Raw genomic sequence first — 19,720 nt, 5'->3', positions numbered from 1 at the left:
ATCTGAGAAAATGAAATTGTACGATTGCAGAAGACAAAATATGTTTATGTTAATTTACTCTACAGACAATAATATGCGTTAAGTAATTAGAATTAAACAAATAAGTCATTACCATGTCGTTTTAATCGCATTGACGCCAAAACATGTCTTCATCGACCTGACTTGGCACGCAATAAGGTCATAAATTGTGCATACGGTTTAAAATTAAGAAATGTATACTTATTTTTACTCTCGCGAGTAGCGTGTTTTGGTTCTGCCACCCGTTAAGCGTTTAATTACCATCTTTTATTGCGATTGTACTTGGAGATACACTCAAATTACACCAACACATTACTAACAATACAAACCCTTACATAGATACACGACTCGTTAGTATCTATATCATATACCGTAGTATGTACAAATGTATTGTTGTGTGTAATTAACACATTTGTTTGATACTAGGTCCGATATACGATGCAGATTACAGTTGAATTATTATTTTTTATTCTAGATAACTGCTTATACTTGACACCACTAAATTGCAACGTTAAAATTGTGATTCATAGAACACTGTTTTTAGAAACTACACTTCTAAATAGAACCTTTTTGCACGCTACAGGAATACACCACATTAAGTATTAGACGCAAAAAATTTTGGTAGAAGAAAGTTTATTTATTTTTGAGTAGTTTACTATTTGGTTCCATACGAAACGATAAGGTAACCAAATTTCATATCCATACAAGAAAATCCGCATTACAAAAATCATAAGATAAATTTGTACAATTTCCTTACTCTCAGAGTTTTGAAAAATTATAAAAATGTATACTGTTTTGTTACAATTTTCAATAATTAAAATCTCAATCGTCTTGTACAATGATAAACTTTTTTGTGTTTTTCGGACTACTGCCATACTTAAACAAATAAACGTAAAATGATCAAATCGAAAACTTAAATAGTTATCACACAAACAACGTCACTAAGCCTTTCTAAGGTTCGATTTGTTAAATGGTAATCGAGAGGTACCTTGTGATCTAAGTTCGTAATCACTTGCTTAAACAATGTCACCACCGTCTCTACTTGACCCGTTACGTGACTCGTTGTGAGCTCATTTAGCGTTTTGCAGAACATTTTATATTATGAACTAGAGAAAAACTTATTCGTACGGGAAATAATATAATCATACATAAGAAACTAACATATTTTTAACTTGTAAGTAGGTAAGAACATTTTTCGAGTTATCGTAAAAACCGTCTCGGTATTTAGAAAACTTGCGGCAATGACAGTTATAGTGCGTTTAAATTGATTACTAGTTTGTTTTAGCGGTTGATAGTTGTGAGACCGCGTACACTACCCAAACAATATAATGTGAAACTGCACGGAAGACATCTTAGCAAAACTAACATATGTTTATAGATTTTTCTACCGGTACGGTCAACAAAAAACAGCTTAACTTGTAGTAATTTAATGAGACTGATTGGAATCCATTTAAACTACTCACAAAGTTGAACCAATCACATTATTATAGACGTGTTATTGTAAACGCAGTCTAGTAAAGATAAAAATAAATTATGCGTATAAGTATTTAAAAATAATTTTCCGATTAAGGTATTAATTTATTATAAATTGTGCAAACGGTTTCTTTTGTTCTAAACAGTAAATAATTGTAAACTTTTGTTTTATAGTTCAATTTTTAGTATCATTCTGAAACAATATCTTTGAGAGTCTCAACACACATACTTATAAAATTTTGCAAAATGTAGATGTTTACCTTTGGTTGATTCGCTAATTTTTCACACACCTATTATCTGCTGTAGTAGGCAATAATGAAAAAATACCATTTTCATTTTAGAAGTATTTTAGCATAATTGAGTTCTTGACATAGAAGTACAAATAATGCATGTATAGAGTCTCATTAAACAATTTATTTTTCAGATTGTATTTCAGAGAGTACAGACGTAAAATTTGTTATTGGCATAGAGACTTTTGATTTTGTTAAAGATATAAAAAAGTTATTACTCAACTAAAGTGCTCGGATGAAACTTTGACTCGTAAGCCTGACCTTAAAGCTTAAAATAACGTATAATACATTTCAGAAATGGGCTTCATAATACATGTAATTTAGTCCTTCAATTACTCTATCATAAAAACGCCAATCGCGCATTTAAAATGTTCCTATAAATGTTATCATTAATATTCCAAGACTATTAGCTTATAAATATTTCAAAGTTCTTTTCGAGCTTCAAATGTAACAAAAGACAATTTGTATTGCTAACAGTACTGAATATCGAGGGAACATTGCCAAAGACGATTTTTGTTACAAAATCACGTAGCAATTACTAAGGTTTGTTCGGACATTAAAATATTAATCTGAATAGAGAATTGCCAAACATTATTACAGCGACTTTTACGATAAGTGTTCATTCTATAAAGTTTTAAAACTACTGAATGCTATTTGTTATTGGCTCGGTTATTTGATGTACACTGTATAAGTTTAAACTGTACAACAGTTTATGATTATTTTTCGCATTCATTTGCAGTCGACAGTTTTGAGGACATATTTTTACGACATTTTCATGACTACCAAAATGATTGCCCGACTAAGATATAAAATGTTCGACTTCAATAAAATTAACTTTACACATCGCAACCCTTACTTGGAGTATCATATCATTTGTGATTTTATTTTGTAAAATTATTGCAAATCCCTCACAAACAGTAAATAAAAATTATTATGCATCCATTTTTCAAGTCCTATAATTTTTCAGAAGGGAAAATACTAACTCAATCAATATTTGATAGAAAATTATTATTTACTTATATACATAATATTTACAAAGTCGTTATTAAAATATTACTAAATTTTAATTAACATATTATAATTTTTTAAATTTACAGTGATGAACGGTTTTGATAATTTTTACTGTTCACATACATAATGTTATATTTATTTACAATACTTAATTAAAAAATAGTGTACTTTATTTTCATTAAACAACTCTAGTACAAGCGCCTGTCTATTATTAATACTAAACATCGACGACTGTCTCGGGTTTTTTGAATTAATTTCTATGTCCCGTATAGTCTATTTCACAAAGTAAATTACTTTAATAATAATTATACAGTATAAAGCTAATAGATTTAAATAATTATTGCATTAAAAAAACAACGACGTCTGAGCAGAGTCATAAGAAGGATGTAAATTAAAAACCGTTGTATGTGTTTTTTTTTGTAACGAACGGCTAATTATGTAAGCGAATGAAAATTGGTCTGCTAGGAAAAAAAACAATGGTTATAAGGTACCATGACATTATTATCCTATATTAGATTCGACAATTTACATTCAATATTCAGGTGGTGTAATTACCGACCGTCACTAATACATCCTGTTTTCCGCGCAATGTACTTAAGTAGATGTTTTTTTGTTCGTGTTATTTTATTATCTTCAATTTTATTTGAGTACATTTCGAGACTTGAATATAAATCCTACTCAAAGCCAACCGCTACTATTTTACAGATACGTATTATATGGTCATTATCTGTTGTGTGTACAGTATTAGTTTGTTGTGCTTATTGTTCGAAATTCGGTCGTTTGTATGATATCAACGGCGAGTGATGAGTGACTACCTCAAGTCGTGGCCATTGAACGTCTCGTTAAAACCAGTCAACTTAGTCTTAACCAATAAAATAAAATTCAAATACCTGTGCGTGCGAACACAATAGATGGTTTTCTACACCAATATCTTTTTATTAAATTCGTTGATATACTTCATACGATTTAATGGGCTAAACGATTTCAACAAAAAAATACCTGCGCGTTCAATAAAGAACCTAACAAACTAGAAATGTAAATGATTATGTACAATACAGAAGACATTACGATGTTTATTTTACTCACACGCGAAACTGTAAATTTGAAAAACTACATGCGGTAATGTAAAAATGAGAGTCGAGGCAATTCAAGTAAATCGTAAAACGAACAGCAAACAAAAAATCGTCTCTAGTCTTTATCCGAATTCCACCCCTGCAAATGACAATATACTCTTTAATATAATAGTTCTTACGCTTTATATTTTATTGTGCAAGATCAATATTTTGGCGTTTCTTCGAAACACTACTTTGGTGTAAATAGAGTATTCTGAGAAGTATATAATATACTTTCAGTTGCAGTACATAACTACTTTGTGTACATTTTATGTACAAAAAGACTACTTCAATAAATAACAGTCGTATCATTACACAGTTATCACCCAAAACACGTTTGATTCTCGTGAGAGTCATATATTAAAAAAATGTTAACTGTCCAATCATATATACACGTTTGGATCATAATTACTAAATAGTCATACTGAGACTGATACATATTATATTATTATAATAACAACGTCAATAATGAATGACTATTAGTCGGTGATTAAATTTTTACTTATCTTGTAAAATAATGATTAGCGCTTTGTTGGAGTAATCGAACCAACAGAATAGTATTAATTGCACATTTATATTAATTTGAAACACGCATCTAAAGTACTGTCTGTATGAAGGCATAACGACTGTGAATTGTAAGCAATATTTTGCATATATTTAAACGTGTCTTCTGTACCTCATACAAAATGGATGTCTGTTATGTGTATCATGAGTTTAAATTGAAATTTTTACACTCTGGGTAAAAAAATAATATTTCAAAGTGTAATGTCGAAACTATTACTTTTTGTTCCGTTAGTTTTTAAAGTATTGGACACATTTTTTTATCAAAATATAAAATATAAAATCTAAATATAAATAAAATATTTTTGGAATCTTTATTGTATATGAATACACGTGTTGTTATGTGCGCAGTATACCTTGGTCATATGACAAACCGTATAATTTGTACAGTGCCGACCAGCTCGCGCTCAGGACGATTGCTATGTGCGTCTCGTACATGGTAAGAACGTCATTTAAACGATGGCAAACTGGCAATAGTAGTATTGTCAACGATTAGCGCGACAGTGTTCTCAATGGCGGACGTGAATGAATTGATATACATATGCATTTATGTGATTAAATGTAATGAAAATCCATTGGGAACCCTAATGCGCTCCTAGGACTGTGTGTACTAACACTCCTAATACGTAGTTAATGAATTATTCAAATGGCAAAATCGTTATCCCCGTACGGGTTCAAACAAACGCGTTTTGTTCTGACAAAAATAAAAAAATAGTTAATTTACAACGTCCACGAGACTGCGCACCACCTGAATACTAACGACCCGCGACTGCCTGGCAAATGGTGCAATTTTGTCGTGGGAGCTAAATTATGATAATAACTGTAGTGTGAGCCATTGGCTACCGGATATCAGTGTCGACGTTACAAAGAGTATCATTTTATGTAATAAGATATATTTATTAATTATAAGGACACGCGAGTCAATTTTTAGTATGTACAATTATTTGTCGAACACCGCAGAAGTTAGTTGAAACGTTTAACACAATTTTTTCGAAAATTGCATTTAGTATTTTATTATTCTCTATCTGTTTTTGTTTTACTATTATGTCTTCGGTAAATGTTTAGGCACAGGTACCAATACACAAAACATCATGTTAAATTATTTATAGTTAAAACGCAAGATTATATTTAATTCAGGAAGCGTATTAATAATAAAATTCACTTAATAAATATTCAGAAATAAGAATATTATTTTTATAAGTAGTTTCCTATTGCTAACTAAAATTCTGTTCTAATAACAAATACATACGATTTATTAATATTTTTAACTTTTATGTAAAAATGAGTATTTAAGCTATGAATTATAGTTTTAGAAACAGTATCTTAAATGGATAATTCTGAGTAAATTTTTACTCTTACGTGAAAAAATTTATAAATAGCTAATTGAGCAGCATAATTTTTTGTGCAGACAAATCAATCATTCATTAGCTAATTATTTTCTTATTTCAAAGGCCGAAGAAAAGATATAAGTAGTCTGATTAGTTATATAATCACGTATTCATAATAATATTTATGTATAATGAATGAAAACGTTTAGGGTTTGTTCATAGTGAGAATAGTAATGGACGTGATGGAACTAGAATGTCAGGCGTTGTTATGTATGTCTTGTAATAATTATCCAATCCACACATAAAACTGAAATCACCCCAAGCCGAGGGGATCGAAGGGTCTCCGGTGTTTTTAGGCGATATTTCATTGAGGAAACCCCTAAAACACATAAACGAGGTACGAGTTATGATGCGGGCATGTTTTATTAAACAGTTTTGAATTTTACTTTACCGTCCAATGAAAAATCTTTCTCCATTAGTCACCGGTAAATAATCTATACGCGTATAGTAAACCATATAACTTGAGCTATAATGATATGAGTGTTATGAGAAGGTAATAAAAACATCAAGTGATGAGTATCCACGTCAAGTCTCGTCCATAACACCAGTCATTAAGGACCGATGACAAACTACTTCTTGGCGCTATGCACGTCGGTTTTAAATTTTTTTTTTTTTTAACCATTCTCGTTTTATATTATCACGATGTACATACATTACTCTCGAACCATTTGGTGTATAATTTACTTGATTATTAGTGCACAGCTTGTGTATTTATTTTCGTCGTTAGTGGCGTTAAAAATTTTAATGCGGTTCTTGTACACTCAGACGAGAGTTTAAGAATTTAATAACTTATTACCGTACACAGAGTTTAACACACTTCAAAATTTCTTCGTTTCTAGCGTTGTATAGACATCTTGTCTACTGTTAAGTAGCTACCGTGTATTAATGAATTTCTACTAACACTACAATATTAATGAACACCACCTCCTGTACAGCGGTTAGAAAAAAACTCATCCGCGGTATTAGTATCAGTATCCACACTCAGCGAGTACACATACGGATCCATAAGAAGGAACAGATAACGTGGACGTCCAACGTGTTACATTAGTATTGATCGTGAGAAAACTATGCGCTAACACGTTGTCGCATTTGCCAAAATCGCGTGGGATGTACGCAGTGTAGCTGATTGATGTGTAAATTAATACAATCATGACTGGTCTGCTAATCACAATTATTACGATTAGTATGCGTGTACGCATTACTGTATAGGTTCGTGGGTACCGTGTGTACAAATGCGATTTATAATTTATATATGATTTGCGTGGCTGTAACTCCGGAACGAATACAGGGCATTGTTTTATCAGTATGAAAAATGTAAAAGCAAACAAAACACTTTGCATCGGAGTGGCCGCATATGTTCACACCCGCGAGCCTCAGAGATCAGAATCATATTTGAATTTCTCATATACGCGATTTGTTATTATTTTTTCAACGTTGATGTGCAACAATAATTTTCTCAATTATCTGCTATTGTTCAACTGGAATCTGACGGGCTTTGAGATAACGTGTTTGCCAATGATTTATCGGAAAGCTGGGCGATGCGACGCGAAATAAAAATGCAGCGAAATGAATCTGCACACAATAAAATACCACCGACTGTCGGCCGGTGGATGCGGTCCAAGTGGAAAATAGTGGTCGCAGCTATTATACCGGTGTCCTGCATATTATACCGCGGGAGACTGATGGGTACCCGTTGTGCATTGACGAGAGCCTGTTGCGCATAGTCACCGACGATGAATGACCAGAGAGGCATTAACGAGCTTCGAGATAAATCGCAACGGTGACGAGCTGCTGCTACTGCTGCTTTTGGAGACCGAGGCAAACGATTGTGCGGGTAATCCAGAGATGCTCACAATTATTATTGAGCTGCTGTGTTTCCGCAGGTATGGAAACCATGTCTTCCGGCGACACAATTGCGGCGTACAATTTGTTTTCTGGACAGGTTTCGTTCGTCAAATGGAAGCATACAGAGCACTCCACTGCGCTGAAACAAATAACAATACCAACTCGGGGTAATCACGGGTCTATATCAGATGCGCTGGTGATCACTAACTACCAGTTAGCAGAAATATATTCAGACAAGATCATATAATTAACCATTCAATAAATGTTTCATTGGATAACACTCAGCGTTTTCTATAGAACCGATTGAAACGACTGGCTATGATGATAGCGTCTACTAAAAAAAGGCATATACGATCAGATCTAGGGACGTGATCCAAGGGTGTACGAAAAAATATCCGATGAAAACGATAACCGCTTTCTTTGGGTTTGGAGCATTTAATGTTAGACGTCATAACCGCCTGTTGTTTAACTTATCAGAAAAATGCCATGCACTCTTGTCCTGCCGGATGGCTGCACAATAGATCCTCTATCAATTATGACATTAGATTTTATATTTTCATTTTTTCGTTTACTATCTAGTATAATTTATTGTGTCGAATCACGACTAATAAATCAATAAAACAATTGATTGGAAATCAGTATGGCCCATAATAAGTGCTAGAACTTAGAATATAAATTCGTTGGCGAACAACAATAATGGGATTGTGCTAATATAAATATTAAATAATTATTACGCTGTAATTAATCAAGATGAAATGATAATGATTATTTTTCATTGAATTATTATACAAAAATATTTAAGACGTTTGAGTTTATACGGTCAGTTGCATAAAATAATAGCCAACTAAAATGAATTGGCCGAAGTGGAAACAGCTTAGACTTGATCACTGAAACGATTGGCGTTTATTCTGTACCCTTCCAGAAATGCAATACGACAATAATAATAATTGTAGTGTCACATAAATAGCGCCTCGCTGTGTAACTCTTGCAAGTAATTTGTTGCTCAGAAAGAATTACAAGCCTTTTTTTTCATTATAATAATGGTCTTTATAAGTGTCGAGAACAAGCTGTTGAAAACACTGTCCGGTGGTGTTAGTGTAAGCAATGCTTTGGGTACGCGGCCAAGGAACAAGTAACGTTCGTTATTTGCATAATCATGTAAAAAACGAATCGTCCAAGCTCGCACGTATGTATTGCGACGACAAATAGCCGGTCTGATAATAATTCGTAATGATGGGAACAATGACAACCTAGTCTGTGACAGCACTCTATAGGTACACATCGTGGGCTACGGGCTTGCTGTAACCGCCTCCAAAGCGTTGGACCGATGAATTCATTATTTCGGGCGTAGTATTTTCACCACCAGAGCCTGTTTATTTGGCCACACATACAATACTTACAATAAACACGACCAGAATCTTTATGCGCATCAATAAAGAAATGTAATCGTTTTATTTCGGGATCATTAAATATTCAAGAAAAATCAAAGATCACTTGAAAAGTTAAATATTTAATTGCATGCACGAATAAATTCCAGGGATAAAAACTTACACTCAATTAATACATTTTATTGGCCAGTTAGATCATTTACTGTTAATTCTTTTCTTATACGTGGCCGTTTAATTAAGATCTTTAGAAACAAATTCATTTCATATAACGATAGGATAGAAAATAATTGATTAAACTTTTCGTGATATTCAATAAAAAAATAAAAACTATTATGAGGATTTACAGATCAAATATGTAGTAAAATAAAATATCATTAAGTCAACAATAAATTCTTTTAATTCGTTTTAATTTAAATTTAATTGCCACGTTCGTTCCTATAAAGTCGTTACTGATAGTTTTTTTTTATGAGAAACTACATCATTTGACGCAAAAGGTTTAAATGACACAAAATATACACATCTCATAAAATAATAAAAAAACACGTTTGAACATACAAGATAACATTTAATCGAATTTCAACTGCAGACAGATAGCGTTTAGTAAAATTTTTATGGTTTATTGAACATTAACATCGGTATATGGGCTATTAAACCAATTATAACAATTATAGTACTGTGAATTTTTTATCGTGAACGCTTTAAATTATTGTATTATTGAACACACATAAACTGCGTGCATTGGAAATAAATAGTTTGTAAGGTATAATAGTTTAGCCCAATGGCAAAATCACTCATATAATGACAGGATTAAATAAATACATCCAAAGTATACTATGGACACGATTTTGTTGTTTGTGTAAATCGTGTTCGTGTCATTACGTCGATTTTTGTTTATAGCTTAAATTCGTATTCATGTATAATTAAATTTATAATAAATGTAAATCGCATAGGAATTAATCAAGTGAAGTATACCTATGACGTCCGAACATTAATGATTACCATTTAATTTTCATCGGTAGTATCATATAACCAAGTGTACTTATGAACACTGAGTAATTTAACTTTAATCAACATCAACTATTTGAAGTGTTTAAATATGTTAGAATTAAATTCAATAAAACGTTTTCCATTCAGATTGAGTGAAGATCGCACCAATGCCTTGAACTTTTAAGTTAAATGAATCTGAATAAATTTCTTGTAAAATTGTATATGCCACTGATAACACATGAATGGTTATGTCAGACATTTAATTAAATAGAAATAATAACATCATTGCATAATCGGACGAGCTAATCAATATAATTACTGGCGTTGCAATGAAAAATAAAATAACTTTTTGTAAGGTAATATGTACACTTAACACGCTTGAACGAATGTTGAAAATTAGGTCAAACAATTAGTTGAAATGCGCATGTTATTTAAGTGCGTTGCTATTTTTTTGCTAAATAATTAACGATCTTAAGTTTAGCTAATGTGTTTGATCTTCTAACGAAAAAAAACATAATTACCTTGTTTTTATTTGATTAAGAAAACCATCCAATCGCGTGCTCTCTACTGTCGAGTATCTATTATTTTTCAGATCAATTTAGATTAGAAATGTTCAATGATAAAATCATAAATCGTTAACGGATGCATATGAATTAGTTACGTTAAGGTTTGCATTTCTATAAATTCGTTTCCTGTTGATAAGCTCAAGTCTGATATAATACATTTTACAATACATGTTAACTATTTTAAATAATTCACATTTATTGGCTTATTTATTTAAGTGTTATAATTAAATTTTAGACTAAAAATAATGACACCATATAATTATTGGTTAACATGAACAATTAGTCTTAACTATTAGTATTAATTACAAAATTACACACTAGGTACATTTTACCGAGTCGGATGAACATTCTCAACTACTCATATAATAATCGATTTTTTTATTCGTTGTAATATAAACAAAATAACTTTATAGTTCCTAATAAGTTATAAATGTGTTTATCAAAAATATAGATTAGAAAACTACAGGAATCTTGATGTTAATATCGGATGCCATGTTTCCTTCGAGTGTGTTTATATGATATCATTGAAGTCTCGCTACGCCTCTTTCAAATATTCTTAAATTATATCACGTTATCATACTTTAAAACAAATGGAAAATATTTCATAACTTCTTGACGTCTGTGGAAGCAAAACAGTCGATGATTGTTAAGATAACATTATTTGAACACCTACTTAACTAACAGTTACACGTTAATACGGTTTGATTGGGTATTGTGTGGGTTAGATGTATAAAATCTGTATTTTCTAACAATATAAAATCAGTGGATATGTTATATTTTGAGATAATTGAATAACAAGTGCACGAGAATAAAAATGTATACTGTACTGTTTGAGTTATTTTGCATTTTTTAAAAGGCGTCCGTCTAGGGCTCATGTCAGTGCATTGTACCGCCTCCAACATTAATCGATGGGCGTGTAACCCTTGGGATATTTATATGAAGAGATTCACGGCGTATGCTGATTATTATAGGTATGTGTTTTCTACGTTGTGTTACACGCAATTAGTTCTACCCTATACTCGGGGATATTATAATTTGTAATAATTAACGTGGTAGCTTATGACTTAAATGATAGAGTATATTTGGTTAGGATTTACAGAGCTCATACATTTAAATTCAAAAATCAGATAATGTGTAGAGTTTGAATAAATATAATGACTTTGTAAATGATAAACATTCCTTAGAAGAAATTTTATTACACGGTTCCTGTGGTACAACATATGAAATAAATTATACGATTCTTTGATATTCAACAAGTAATAATTGCTGAACAATTCTATAGATGTTTATTATCCTGCAAAATAATAAAAACACAAAATTAATATTCATTGGTTTTTATGCGTTTTGGGGAAATGGAATACCTCCACATTCATTTAGATACTAAATAGTTAAATATAAACGGTCGAAAGTCCTTGAAGCTGTTGTAGATCTAATTCTAGATTGTCATTCAACATATCGTTTAATTACTTTGTACGTAATTTAATTGAATAGTTGAATTATTACTTACGTTTTATTGTAAGGCCGTGTAACATAAGATAGATTGTGCGGGTGTGGTATAAACGCGCGCTTACCGGAAAAGCCTTGGGCCGTACGTGCACGAATTAATTTTGGTCACAAAACCCATCAAAATAACGTAATTATTTGTTAAATATTATGATAATCAATTGCGTGTAGTCGACCACGCTCGTGACGATTTACAATAACGAATTCGTGTTTTTGGCAGTGGTGTTTCTCTGGTGTGTCGTTCTGCACAAAACATGAAATCGTTATGGACGTATGAGATGCCGATAGTACACGAGTATGAATATTATTGCTCTCGATACACTGGCCGTATGAATATCATGCGCAGAACAAAACAATAAACATGTTAATATACTCATAGTGACAATATATACAATACGAGCGCTAACTGCACAACGCGATTCCGTAGTAACGATAATAGGACCGGCAAAAGGGAAGTAGCCAGCTGCTGCAGGTTAAATAGACGGACCGTGTGTAGGTCGTTCTGATGACAATATGAGCGTTTATAAGTTATGCTTAGGGGACTGCATGGGGTTTCCGTGGTATCTTAATCAGCGTTCATTGTCGCAACGAGACCACAAAACCGACGGCGGCCAACTCCGCAGGGGCTCGCCGTTTCCCCCGCAATTAACCGGCCGACACAGACCTAAGCACCTAAGAGACTAACCGGAGTCTGGATTTAGTGTGCGAGACTTACACACAGCAGAAAATGGCCGTATTATTAGTACGTTATAATGTGACCGTACTGCATTTGCTATAACTCACTCGTTGATTATGCTGTTACAGAGGCTGCAGCGCCTTCACGTTTTCAACCGGCCCATTATAATACATTATTATTTACACTGCCGTTTAAACGACCCCCACCACGTCCTCCCTGTAAACACGAACTGTACACGTAGAGACCGAATACGCATTATTATAAATAATATATTGTATCCACCGACAGTTTTGTTTGGGTAACATTTTGACTTCGGGTCGTGTATCTGTTAATACAATATAGTTTTGGTAACGAATACTTTTTAACACTGACCAGTTTGAATTGTACCTTTTAAGAATTTCTAATCAATTATTTATATTCTCGAGCTGTGTATTGTAGAGAACACAACAATTTAAAAATATTTGCCGGATTCCAAAAAATTATTTGTACTTTTCTTATGATTTTTCCTCGATACGCAACAGTCCTATTAAATAAATTTTAATTAATAATACATAAATAGTATTTTTTTTTTTATATACGTTGACTTTTTGTATTAAATAATTGAATTTCCTGTGAACAGACACCTTTATGTACGCGTGGCAATATATTTATTTCTCGCATCTAACAGAGTTAACGTTTAAAAAATTTGGAGATCAACTAAATTGTGTTTTACATTAATTATTTGAACTGTTGTACAATCAATCCTAATGAAATGTATTAATAAATTGTAAATTAAATGTATTAATAAAACTGAATCGAACCAACAGATTTTATTATAACTTCCAAAACAGAAAGTTTTATAGTTTTAACGTATACAAAAGTTATTTTATACTAAATAATGTGGGGAATGTATAATATATATTGTGAATATAATAGGATTAACAATATACATATACATTGCAGTTTTATTACGAATTAATACAGTAAAGTGCTTTTAATATACGCTGAAATAGTATAAAATTATATGAATAAAATTAAAATACCTCCGAAAATACACTATAGACAAACAAACCTAATAAACGTATTAAATGGCTCGAAAATCTCTCAAATTTAACAAATCTATATCCAAACTGTACTTGTATACAGGTGGCCATCAACATATTAGTAAAATAGTAAACCCCACTAAATGGAACTGCTAAAAGTCATTTGCCGGTGCAAAATCAAGACACCTACTGTCTTGTATGAACCTGCTAACGTGAACTTAAAGCGATCATAACAGTCCCATGTAGTTTTAAAAAACATCCAATGATTTGTTTTGATTGTGGTCTTATTACTAATAACCAAGAATATCGGGTTAACGAGCGTAAGCAGTAAAATATTTCATCATTTGTACATAAACCGATACTCAAAGTTACAATTTTCATTACAGTTCACTGTGTAATATGTTTGTGTACAATTTTCAACTTGCTACCATGTAGGGGAAATCGTTGCACTTATCATCTAAACGTTATCGTTGTCGTTCTCTGTGTGTTTCAACGCTATTTATCCGCACGCGTTATTGTGTTTGTGTACAGGAATGCGGATTCTGTGAGCGGTTGCGGCCGTTCAATTAACATTATTATAACATTTTTCCTCCCCATTTGTATCTTATTGATCGTCGACGATAGACGTTATTAGTTAAACGACGTAAATTGGAAGGCGTGTTTGTACCCGTCTATTTAGTGAGAATACACTGCAGGCGGCAGCTAAGGGCTGTAATTACACGGGAATCGTTTTTATTTTCTCCATCCCAACTACCCTCCCGCGCTCACCCTACCCCGTCGTGCGTCAGGTGTGTTGTACCCGTTTTAAGAAAAATACGTGTCAAATTGCATTCTATTTCATGTGGTATTATTTAAGTATGGGAAATTAATAATATAAACACTGCGGGGTCTCACGCAGTTTAAATTCAGACGCGGTAATTACCACTTAACTGGACAAACAAAACTAATACCCCGAAAATCTCATTATATAATAACAAATCACGTTAATTAAAAATAAAAAAAAAACACTCGGAATAAACCCAAAATTGTAAATCTGACAAGTATTGTTTTCAGAAAAAACGTTGTACGAAAATTGAATTGAAAATAAAATTGTATTTATCATCGATTCAAGGGAAAATATTGTAAGTCGGTACAAAAATGAGTTGTTAATAATTTACCCTAATTTATAGATCGTATTAGGTGGAAAATTAATTATACTATTTATAGTGGCAACGTTTCTCACAAAGGTAATTCACATTTTGTTTACATAAAAAAGTTTCGGGTAAATGATAGCTTAATGAATTCTGCTAACGATTGCTATTTGTTATTTCTCCTTGTTTTGAACTTCATCTATTCACACAAATATTAGCTTCGATGCGAAGCTGAGAAGGTATTGGTTTTACTATGATGTGTTTTTTTTTGTGTCTGTTACCACTTTTTATCAGCTCTCACCGAACCGATTTCTTTCAACGATACGTCAAAAGATCACAAATCGTATCTAGTCTTAACCTTAAAAATTGAAAAAAAATCCCCCGTTCCCCGTAAATGGAGGAAACCTCCAAAAAAATTNTTTCCCTCGTTCCCCGTAAATGGGGGAAACCTCCAAAAAAATTACAAATTTAAAAATCGCTAATTTTCGAAATTTTTTCAATTTTTTTTACTAAAATGTACCGTAACTTTTTCAAAAATGAACATATCAATATAATTTTTTTTATATAGATGTTTGATGTTTTTACTTAGCATTTGGTATATTTTTTTTGTAAATCTGACCCTTTATCTGCCCAAAAGAGGGGATTTAAAATGACAACTTTTTCACAAAAAATTTACTTTTTCAACATAACTTTTGAAAATGTTCCGGAAGGTCTGACACTTTTATATATATCTTAAATTAATGCTAATGTAATATACTTTAATTTAAAAAAAAAAAAATTTGACCTCTGGACTTGTCTTCACGGCGAAAATGGCTACCGAATGCTTTTTTCGTGTGAAAATTCTCGATTTTATTTTTTATATTATATTTAACTTTATAATGCTATAACTTATTGAAAAGTGTATGTATCCGCACAATTTTTTTTATGAGAAATAATATTTTTTAATAAACCCTTTATCATTTGACATACTTTATTTTTATTNCCTTTTTCATTCGACATACTTTATCTTAATCGAGATATTAATAAGGAACCAGCAGATCATGTAGCTTTTGAAATAAAACACCAATTTTTTTAAAATTAAACACTATCTAAAGATTTGCATTGAAGCATTTATTTTTGATAGTGATTTTAATCACTGTCAGATAACATTATACTTGATCCAATTATGCCACGTCACCACNATACTTGATCCAACTATACCACGACACCAGTGTGCCGCGACCCCCCTGTGCTGGGTTGGGTTTTTTAATATTGTTACTCACAGTAAAAAGTTAAATTTGATGTAGATTTGAAAGACACAGTATTTCATTAATTGCAACCAAAATATTAACAATAATTTTTTTTATTCGCAATACGAAAATATACATAAAAACATTCATAAGTATAAGAAAAATTGATTAAAACCAAAATAGAAAAATAAAATATATAAGTGCATAATAAATATTTCAAAAAAAAAAACTAAATCGTAATAAGTGAAATATTCAATCAGGAAAATAAAAATATAAATTATACAGGAAAAAAATGTTCAAATTACATTTTTCATAAGTAGGGATTGATTCAATGAATGCTTTTTAACGAAAAAGAACCTTTTTTAATTTGGTTCATAAGCAATTCTCTATTACTAAGTTGCTTGTCCTCGAATCTGGAATGTGTATTTTTATTAAAATTGGTATCAACAGACTTGCATGCAATACCGTTCTTTTCATCATTGTTAACATTTGATTCAGTATGAGCTTTTTTGTTTTCATTTTCTTTAATAATAATATGAATTTGTTCAAAAAATTTATCGAGTATAGAGAAACATTCTTCCACATTAAAAGATTTCGTGTTCTCGCCAAAATGAGAAGCTAAATTTGTTATAAGATCTACCGTTGTTTTAAAATTATCATTAAGTACATCAATATCCTTATCTGCTTGACAGATAAACTCTATTAGATGTTTTTTAATAACTTGAGAATAGTTCTCTTGTGCCAGTGTAGATTTAAAGTTTTTTATATGGCGAGAACGATTACGAAGCTCAGCTTCCAAACATTCAAATGAAGTTTTTGACAGTTTGTTCAATGATGAACGCAAATTCAAAAAACTAAAAGTATTATTTGTACATTTTTCAGCCATTTCTACAGCCAAGTGGACGAAGGTAACATTTGGCTTGTTAGACCGAGTACCTATCAGTTTAGGCAAACTACCCAACGTGAAACCGTTTGCTTCACCAGCATAACTTCCCTAACATAATCATGTTTTAATTAATAACTTATTTATTTAATTTTTCAGCATAAATACAATATTACATATTTTTTTAATTTTGTAGTTTCGATTAATAATAATTAATAAATAATAAAATAAGCATGAATAATAAAATACATGAACGAGAAAATATTAAACAACTTTGTGTATACTAATAAACTGGTGTATTTTTTTTATATATGCCGTTTGAGTATAAAATTAATACGACATACTAATGCGTATTGATTTCATACTTAAATGATTCTTATTATAGAGACATAAAAATATCATTCACACTTACTGCGTTCAATTTATTGCCTAAATGTAATACAACGGACAAAAATTGTGTCAACGATTTGTCATTAATTAATGTGGAACAGGTTTGTTGATAATTTTTTAATGTCTCAAGAGATTCCGAATATATGAAAGGCCACTCTTCCTTTAACATCGTAAGGTCGATTTTCAATTGATAATACGGAATTTCGTTAAGCTTAACACAAAACTGTTCCGCCTTGCCAAGTGTCATAATGTCTCCGCTGAATTTTTCAATAGCCTTTAAGTCAGCGCTTATGGGCAATATTCTTTTTACCGCTTCTAATTTTTCAATAGCAATCATACTTCCATCCTCTAAACACTTGAAAAATTCTTCAGGCTTTGATTTTAATTGTTTTAACATTATGTTAATCGCGAGACTTCTCTTAGAGTCTAAAACGTTGGTCGTAGTAGATTTAAGTTTAGCGTTTTGAATAGGCGAAGTATTGGAACGCGGTTTTTCACCAAACAACTCTACAATATCTTGACATTCAATTGCAAGATGCAGAGGTTCCAACGTCGACCACAAAGAATTTTCAATATTTTGGTTGTTAACTTTAGTCCAGTTGATTGTTTTTGTTTTAACGACCGTGGGTTTGATTGAGGATGTGCGACTTGTAGATGTACATCCTGATATCATTGAGGGAGGTGTTGGAATAGAGGACGGTATCGATGGAGGAGACATTATTGGCACAGGAGCTGGTGCATGATGTTCTGTGTTGACTGATGGAAGTGGTGGTGAGCTAATTTTCGACGTACAAGTCGACGGTAATGTTGTGGGACACGAATTCAAAGTGAGTTTTTCTCCGGATAATTGATTTTCGTGATCCTCTGGCAACGATACAGGTTCTAACTTTTTTAGTGTAAGTTTTTTTCGTCTGACTGATTTACTTACTTGAGAATTTTGTAGTGGGTCTGGTAAAGCTTCCAAAAATACGTATACAAAAATGAAAGCTTTAATGTACACGTTCGAAGTACAAAAATATACTACGAACGATAATACTAATAAATAAAAATGGTCTTTTTGGATCAACATTTTCACAAAGACAAAGTGTTGTAACCTTTTAGGCTCCGTAGGTGATGAATTGAAAATATTCAGAAAAATTTTTATAGTCAAAAACACAGAAAAGTTGTTTTAAACGTTAAAACTTACGAATTTTTCAACTCGAGTGACGATAAAATCTTTTGTTTATTACGTCGTTGCATGAATTATCGTTTCCATAGTAAATATTTTGACCAGTATAAATTAAATATAGTAAAAATTAGTTATTTATGATGAAACATATACAATTTAGTAAAAATTTTTTATTGTCAAGGAAATTTTTTTTGTTTAGAAACATAAGAGTATTTAAATTGATTAATTGGCTAATAAAAAAAAACATAGAAAATTTATTATCAAATCTTAATTATATTGCAGTTTTGTTTGAGTAATTTTTAACACAATTAAATTCTATCAAAATAAATACATCAAAAGTGAATATAGTATAGGAAAATTACAACAATAAATCAAAATGAATATCAAATTGTTTAGTGAAAAATATATTAGAAATTATTTGAAATATTGTAATGTTTTATACCCTACATTTTATTTTATTTTACATTTTCTTAAGTTATGATTATATATGATTATTATTATAGTATTTTTCATTATTTTTGTGTTGATCTGTTTAGTCATCAAAACAGTAAACATCCCTTGAAGAGGCGAGCTCATCACGAAAAACAACAGCTCGACCTCCGGCTTGAGCTCCCGAGTCTGATTATAATAATAAATAACGTATCTTTAGTGTGGTTATTATTGTCTGTGTGTAAACGTGTAAGCGACACGAACCGGTTTTATTGGTGTTCTCGGTGTATTATCGACAAAATTAGTACCGATTAGAATACCAATTTAATTGACAACAGCACAAGGCAAAAACCGGTCTCGTTTACATTAACCGTGCAATTATTAAGCAAGTGGCGCGTACCCTCATATATTATAAATGATTACGGACTGTTCGTCGCAACTTAACTGATCCGCTTTTGCAGATGCGTTGCATACGCATCCAAACTTGTCTGTGCTTGAAGTGAAACTGTAACAGTTAAATATCCAGAGGTAGTGTTCAATTGGAATATACATAATTAATCCCATACGCATGTTAATTACAATCGAACGTAACCAGTCGCGGGCCGTTACTTACGTTTTAATGAACAACAATAATTTGATTTTCATATTTTA

At 31.6% G+C, this 19,720-nt stretch overlaps 2 protein-coding genes across 2 annotated transcripts in view; one reads left to right on the top strand and one right to left on the bottom strand.

The window, feature by feature from the left end:
- The window catches only part of LOC126901721 (uncharacterized), a 116,933-nt gene that overhangs the window by 51,093 nt on the left and 46,120 nt on the right, over positions 1–19,720 (top strand). The window lies entirely within an intron of this gene.
- Positions 16,423–18,805, bottom strand: LOC126901716 (FH2 domain-containing protein 1-like). The gene is made up of 2 exons (XM_050678417.1): positions 17,495–18,805; positions 16,423–17,193 (listed from the first exon to the last, which is right to left on the bottom strand). Exons 1-2 carry the CDS (start codon positions 18,539–18,541, stop codon positions 16,528–16,530), a joined length of 1,713 nt encoding a protein of 570 aa, XP_050534374.1. The 5' UTR covers positions 18,542–18,805; the 3' UTR covers positions 16,423–16,527.

The sequence above is a fragment of the Daktulosphaira vitifoliae genome, unplaced genomic scaffold (assembly GCF_025091365.1).
Source record: "Daktulosphaira vitifoliae isolate Bord-2020 unplaced genomic scaffold, ASM2509136v1 Scaffold_3, whole genome shotgun sequence".
Lineage (NCBI taxonomy): Eukaryota > Metazoa > Arthropoda > Insecta > Hemiptera > Phylloxeridae > Daktulosphaira > Daktulosphaira vitifoliae.
Note: the sequence above shows the minus strand (reverse complement) of the source record. Positions and strands in the feature narration are given on the sequence as shown.

What these genes read in the sequence shown, in the direction of transcription:
- LOC126901716 (XM_050678417.1), bottom strand. Translation starts at nt 18,541, where the DNA reads ATGTTGATCCAAAAAGACCATTTTTATTTATTAGTATTATCGTTCGTA. An exon ending in TAGGCAATAAATTGAACGCA is followed by an intron (nt 17,194 to 17,494) that starts GTAAGTGTGAAT and finishes TGATTATGTTAG; the next exon opens with GGAAGTTATGCTGGTGAAGC.